At 31.3% G+C, this 7500-nt stretch overlaps 1 protein-coding gene across 7 annotated transcripts in view; it reads left to right on the top strand.

Annotated features, from left to right (window-relative positions):
• Gtdc1 (glycosyltransferase like domain containing 1) overlaps positions 1-7500 on the top strand; it is a 369864-nt gene that overhangs the window by 357472 nt on the left and 4892 nt on the right. For all 7 annotated transcript variants that reach the window (XM_033757214.1, XM_033757211.1, XM_033757212.1 and 4 more), the window contains 2 exons: positions 3003-3073; positions 3777-3868. In XM_033757214.1, coding sequence (XP_033613105.1) covers positions 3003-3073; positions 3777-3868 — 163 coding nt within the window. The remainder of the gene's footprint in view (positions 1-3002; positions 3074-3776; positions 3869-7500) is intronic.

Here is a 7500-nt window from a genome sequence, read left to right as displayed (position 1 = left end):
TAAAGGAGGAGAAAGTGTGCAATTAGGTTTTTATCTGCAGTTACATGATGCATCCTCTGTTTTAGTTTAGAACATCACCTTAGTGGGTGGTCACGATCTTGCCTCGTATCCAGGCCCTACCTTCTTGACACCACATTTGATGCTGGCTAAATGCCCAAGTCCCAAACTTTTGTTTGTGTTGAGTGTGAATGAAATAGGGAATGCAACAATCAGCAAAGCAAAAAGCATACCATCAGTGAGACTGTAACAGTCCAGTACATTATGGTTACATTCCTTGCTAGTTAAGTCACTATGGTAAAATCCTTGGCAGGATTTTTTTTCAATAGTTTATTCATGATGTTCATTATTATGAGTTGTAAAGAGTATGAGAATTTCATTTTTAAAATGTCTTATGGAATGTATCACTTTCTTAGATCTTGTAGACATGCTGTGGAAACCATAACATAAAATATGAGTTACTTACAATAACTAATTTTAATCCCATCTGCTAAGTATGACAACATTAGCATTTCCACTTAATTAAAAACACCCTTAAAGCAGCAATGTTTTAATCACTCCATTTTATTTACTCTCCTCCGGTGTCACTTATAATTGTAACTTTTTATTTTTTAATAATGAGGGATTTTTTTTCTCCTTGCATCACACAAAAAAGTGCTGTCGATAATTAGCAGTCTTCTGTTATTAGTAGACTCAGGTGTCACAACTGTGTCTCATCCTCATTACAGTAAAAAATTTCACCTATCAGATTCATTATTGCTAGATAATGCGACTGAGAGCCTTTGCAGGCCCTCCAGAAAAGTAATTCAGCCAAGCAAAATTATCAGCTAATTATATTTAGAATCAAAAGCCCAACAACTATTTGCAGATAAATTGTATGAATTGAAGTGAATAGATCTGAATATTAAGATTCATAGATTTAGCAGATGATTTGTTAATTGGACTAAAAAGGTCATTTACTAGTCATTTTAACAATAGATCAATTGGAACTCTATCATTTAACTGGTAGTGCATAAGAATTGAAATCATGAATAATCGTATTATTGTCATGAGATGAACTTTTTTCAAAATAACAAAATATGAGAAACATGTCAATGAATGTTTAAATTTATTTCAAAATATCATAGTTTATGTCATGTATTTTAAAAAGTAATCCTGCTAAATAATGAATGTAATAAAATTTTATATTTTATAGCCAACAGACATGGTGGTTGTTTCTTGATGAATTAGAAAAAGAACCATGAATATGATAATTTACAAATAAAAATTGATGTCCAAAATTTATAAATTTTTTCTTCCTAAATTAAATAATGCTGTTCTTATCTTACTGTACAGTATTTTATTTCAGAGTTTTGTTTTGTTTTTTTTTTTGTAATAGCATGGTACATGCTCATACAATGACTCAAAATGTAACTTGGCCTGTGATATTCTTTCGGGGAACAGAACACTCTATTTCAAATCCATTATTAAAAAGCAGATAACATGTGCACTCTCTAAAATGCCTGTGACTTCACTCTTTTGATTTTATGTAATTATAAGTGAATGTTCATATGTATTTGCTTTTCAGTTGGCACAGCATTTTAAAGCTGACTGTCCTTGGATAAAGTGCATATTTTCTTTTGGTTCATGAAGTGTATCACAGGGTTATATGCTCAAAACTTTTATTAATATTTTATACTACAGCAGAATGTACTTCATAGCCATGCTTACAATAAGAATTTTAATGTCACCCTATGTATGTAGAGAAAAAATATTAGATATACCTTTGATTCTGAAACTAAAAATTGGTAAGTCGAATCTGTGCCTTTCTACTTATTATCTTGTAACTTCTGTCAGCTCTCAAGGAAAACTTTGAACTCAGTATTTTTCCAAAATCTGCAGCTCAAAGTAAATACTTTTCCTTTAAACCAATTTCAGTTTAGCATAATAAAATAGGGAAAGCATCACCCACTTAAAAACAGCTTAAATTGCATGTACTTTGTCACTGTAAATAAACAAGGTAAACATTGACATGACTTCAAATTATTCTTGGGCTGAAAAAAATCTGCAGTTCAAAATAAATTCAGCCTTTGGTCAACATTTTGGATGCAATTCAAAGTTTCTCATAAAATAAACATATTTTAAAGAGTGTTTTGAATTTCACTGCATAATTTCTAGCCAACAGAAATGACAGTGGTATCTTTAAAGTTTATTATATGTCAGATCAATAGCTGCTAGGCAGCCCTAACATAGTCATTGAAAAGCCAGCAGCAATACCATCCCTCTGCCTTAACCCTTACCACTGTGATATACAGAAGAACTTCCCATAGGTGTCCGTTAAAAAATCCTCTCACAAAGTGAAACTTCCCTGTTTCTTTAATAACAAAAGTCTTTGTTTCTGATCAAATGGAAGCAGGACTGAGCTTTTAGTCAGAAAAGAAAAATTACATAAAAGTAATCATGAGATTTTTTTTCAAGAAAAGAGTTTTACATTCTGCATAATACCGAATTGTTTCAAAGCATGAGCTTAAAATGAAAATGCCCCATCACAACAGATTGTAAATTTTTTTCTGCTGCTTTTAAAAGTGCCTCGATCACTTCTACGGCTTCAGTGCTAAAGTTAATATTTGCCATTTTATTTAAACATTTTTTGAAAAATGAACATTCTGAGGCTTTGCAGCATTATTAAGAAAAGCTGTCCATACTTTACCATGTTGTTACATGTGTTTATCTGCTGATTATAAAATGTGTTAAACAGTATTTTAAAAACAAAAAAAAATGCAGCGCTGCGCTTTGATTAATTCAGTGAATAAAACATATGCTGTTGGTTCTGTTCTATGAAATTCATATATGATCAATAAAATCTTTTAAAAGAACAACTTTGGCTTTTAGGATTGTATTGCCGATCATGTTTTTTGACCCAGTTAACTCTGAGCTCGTACTGTTTACTTAGGCAAACAAAACCACTTTCTGGTTATAATAATAATGTCTTTAAAATATTCTTATCCTCTCTAATATTTCTCTAGGTTGGAAGCTGTGTATTGTGGTTGTTATCCACTTTGTCCCAGAGATTTGGTTTATCCGGAAATATTCCCAGGTAGCTTCTATAATGTGCTTTTGTCTTTGTTGTGATTTAATACATGATTCATGCTAAATTAGAAAGTTTGAAAATAAACTTAGGCAGGAGCAATTGTTTATTTGGCAAGTCAACATGTTAGTGTTAAGGAAAATTTTATGTGTTTTAATACATTAGAGTAAGCTTATATTTACCATCTGTTCTTTTAAGATAACAAAAAAACAAGTTTTCAAATAGCATTCTTCATTGTTAGCATACACATCCTATAATGATAGATTTTATAAGCAGGTCAGTGTTGATACAATTGCTTACAGATTTTTTTTAATGATATACACAGAGAAAAAAATCAAGGACTGAAAGTCACACCAAATTATTTAAACAATTGAGTAGTTAATAATATGCAACTGTTGTACAGGGTACATACGGCTATAGTACCAGTTCTTTGAAAAAATTCTCATCACTAAATATATCACATATGCATTGTGTTACATTAGAATAATGTATTTTAATCACCCAAAGGAGATGTCTAAACAGAACAAGTACACAGTCTTATTTAGCATTAAACATCCTTGTGAGCTGAGGTAACCTTATAAAATCATGCTTAAATAATGTAAAACACAAGGCGGCACAGAGCAATATGCATTTTTAATTAGTAAAGTGACTAATATGGAGTGTGTGCTTTGAGGTTTTTGTTTCATTAAAAATGTATCTGTTTTTCCTGCAGCTGAATATCTGTATTCTACACCTGAACAGCTTTCAAAAAAGCTCCAGAATTTCTGCAAGAGACCAGATATTGTAAGAAAACATCTCTATAAGGTAGTTATTGAGAAGAGATTTACATGGTATAAATGCTGTATTGAAGTACAAAGAAAAATCTTAAAAAAAAAACATTTAATTAACATACTAATGTTTAAAGGAAACATGCTAGGGAGGGATATTAGTTGTTACACTAACAAGGATTAATTAAACTGGATGCCAGTTGTATTAACCTAGGTCGTATGAAATACGTACACTTAATGCAGGATACATGCTTTTTTAAAAAAATTTATTGTTTTCTAAGATGACTGTCCTTTACATTTAGCCCCAAGAGGCTTATAAAAATGAACTTGGATTAATGTAACTCATTAGTTTAAAAGGAAGGAGAGATTCTACAATTATACTAATGAGGATAAGCCTTTCTCCCATCATAATGAAATCTGCAGTCCTCAAAAAATTCAGGTGAATGACATCAGTGAAGTTTGGTGTTCATTTTTTAACTAAAGATCACTTTCCAAAGTTGAATATTTCCCTTGTCCCATTTAATAACATGACATAAAAATACTCCGTTTCTAGAATTAACACTGTCAGTTGATCTCTGAATGGCAAGGGCAAAAGTCAAATAGTGTGTATAAATAGCATCGTCGTTCGGGCCCTCATTCATTTTTTTTTTCTCTTACTTGAGTAAAGAATTTTAGATTGTTGAAATAACAACACAAAGAGGCCCTACTAAAAGTCTAAGTAATTGAACTAGGATGAATCTGCTTTATGAGTTTTGAAGGTGGCTCTAGGCCATGAGTAATATACTTTTTTATATTCTTTAAATGTAGCATCTTCATTTTACATAAATTCAGTATAGTTTACAATGTAGCAGTTTCGTAATCCAGCATATTTTAATTTTCCTATGTTAATATAATCTTCTGCATGAAACACTATTCTCTGTCTTTTTTTCTCTTATTTCTTTTTTTATGGCCAAAAAATACATATTTCCATAGTGATGCATCAAAAGATGACTTTGTTTCTCCAGGAAACAGTTAAACTTCAAGAAAAAGGAGAGAACCAAAAATGCAATTTAACACCCAATTTCAAGCTCATTATCTTTCATTGTCTATTAACTTGGCAATGGTTCAGAAGGTAGCTCATAATAGTTTAAAATGCTGACTGCACAGTTCCTGGCTCGAGTATCACTCTTCAGTCAATACTATTGTATCGTGTACATGTAGAGATTTACAAAGAAGACAGGTCTCCAAGGTTTTCCCCAATATTTCCTAATTTTTAGTGTTCAGTAGCAGTTTTGTTTGTATAAAATATTAAGTGAGTAGTTTCCCATGTGGTAGGCTGTCCAAATATGAAAACTGAGGAAATAATTATTAATACAAAATGATTCATTTTCTGTACATACTACAAATGTATCTTTAGTGAGTTCATAGTTAAATTATTGACCTTTTTTCTTTCAGATGAATTTTTGGTGAAGTATTTACAAATATGTTTCCACCAGGAAAATGTACCAGTTTTTAATTTTGCTTCAGGCTAGGCTTTATTAACTTTGTTATCCCACATCTGCAAATTTTAACTATCGCAAAAGTAACTGCAACAAGTTGTCTCTAGTTAGAAAAGAAAGCAGATCTCCAATTGAAATACCTTAATATAGTTATTGCCATGATGTAACTATAATTATTTATTTTTACAAACAACTTCTGAAAAAATTCTAAAAGAATGTCAGTTTAGTGGTATGCTGTTAATATAAAATCATCCTTATACAGCTTAAAAAATAGCCCATACCTTAAATGTTGCTTTGGTGAGTTGTTATTTGTTAATACTTACATATATTTTAGTTTTCACATCATAAAGTCCTCTGTCTAAAGTTTTCTGATTTAGTAATTAACTTATAAGCATTTATAATAATATATAGGTCTACGAAAGTTTGAAGTACTTTTACCATGAATTTTTTGTCATAAATCTGTAATGCACTTTCATATATGTCCAGATTCATAGATCTTAAAACTATACTATATAAAAATTAATCTCAAAAATTAAAGAAAATAGTCCAAAATTATAAGTAATCAAGAGCTTTATGATGCTACTCTTAGGAAAAATTGACATGTTGAAGAAATTGACTTTAAAAAATCATAAGAAAGATTTAGTTCATTTATCCAAAACAGAAAAAAAGTTTCTAAAGCTATAATAAATTATGATAATTGTTACCTTATATTTTATAAATATACACTATTCATGTATCATTTGCTTTCACTCAAAACTAGAGAATTTTTTTCTGCAAGACAGCTTTTTACCTACTTTTCTTATGCAGTAGAGGAGGGTCTTTTGTGTGTTCTGTGAAGAGAATTTGGGGATTTTGTAAAGATTTATTCCATTGGACAGTACTGTTTTGCTTTTGTAAAACATACGCTTCTAAGATCTAGAAGGATAGAATGTCACTAAATTCTTTAATTTGTTCCTTTTACATTTTTATACGTTACTCTTTTTTTGTTGTTAAAAGTTTACATTTTAAAATCATTTCAACTTCTTATCATATAGAGTTCACTTTAGGATAGAATTTTTTCATATGGTTTCACACTTAGAAATTTAATGACTAGAATAAGGCTACTAACACTTGGCTTGCTTCTCACATGAGACGTTATACGTTCAATAAGAGTGAGAGTTTTGGGGCTATAACTTGAAGCAGTATTTGAAACAGAATGCTAGCAACCAAAAAGCAGACACAGAATTTACTTTTTTTCTTAAAGTGACTCTACTTCAAATTCTGTGTTCATGACTTCTTACATGAAATAATTTCAGGCCTGAGATATTTAAATTCCTCATGTGACTGCAAATATGCACTCATTCTCTCCCTCTCCCCCCTCCCTGCTCCTCCCTCCCTCTCCCTCCCCTCCCCCCTCTCTCGCTGTGTCTCTGACACAAGTTTTTCTTATAATTTTTAGAGAAATCTTATTCATGTAAAAATGAAATATTTTAAAAATCCAAAACCATTTTTAAGTTAAAACACTCTAAGTTCACTTTAAAAGTTTATATGCATTGTTTGGTCATTGATTATAACTTTCCTGTAGTGTTCAGACATACCCTCCAGGAGGTCAAGCAGATGTGTGGAACATGAACTTGCATAGAGAGACTAGGTTTTGCTTCATCTTAATAGGGAACTCTTTTAGACCCCTTAAGCCTAACCTAAGCACAAGTTTCTAGAAGAAATCTTAAAATAATCAGCCAAAGATTGACTTCTTACACTAAAATAGTTCTTCCTCTCCTACTCAAGCAGCTCCATACCATAAAGTAGAATTTTTTTGCCTCATTTGTACTGTATGATTTTACTTACTGAAAATTTCCAACTGTTGTTTTTTTTTTGTTTTTGTTTTTTTGTTTGTTTTTGGTACCGGGGATCGAACTCAGGTCCTTGCACTTGCAAGAAAGGTGGCAGAACCACTGAGCTAAATCCCAGCCCCCACTTTTTGTTCCAACTGTTGTTTGAGAGCTTCCTCATTTAATCATTTTATTTTAAAATGCTTTTGAGAAAAATGATAGAAAATCGTCTGTTACCAGTAATGAAAATAGAGTGGATGTGGAGCATTTGTATAAAGTAGATACCACCAGGACTGCAGAAGAGATTTTCTTCCCTGCTATTTCTCATTTACTGTTATTTATAAATTGAGCTAGGGAGAGAGAGAGAGAGAGAGAGAGAG

This window comes from Fukomys damarensis, unplaced genomic scaffold, assembly GCF_012274545.1.
Source record: "Fukomys damarensis isolate Sample0158 unplaced genomic scaffold, DMR_v1.0_HiC HiC_scaffold_29, whole genome shotgun sequence".
Classification (NCBI taxonomy): Eukaryota; Metazoa; Chordata; class Mammalia; order Rodentia; family Bathyergidae; genus Fukomys; species Fukomys damarensis.
Note: the sequence above shows the minus strand (reverse complement) of the source record. Positions and strands in the feature narration are given on the sequence as shown.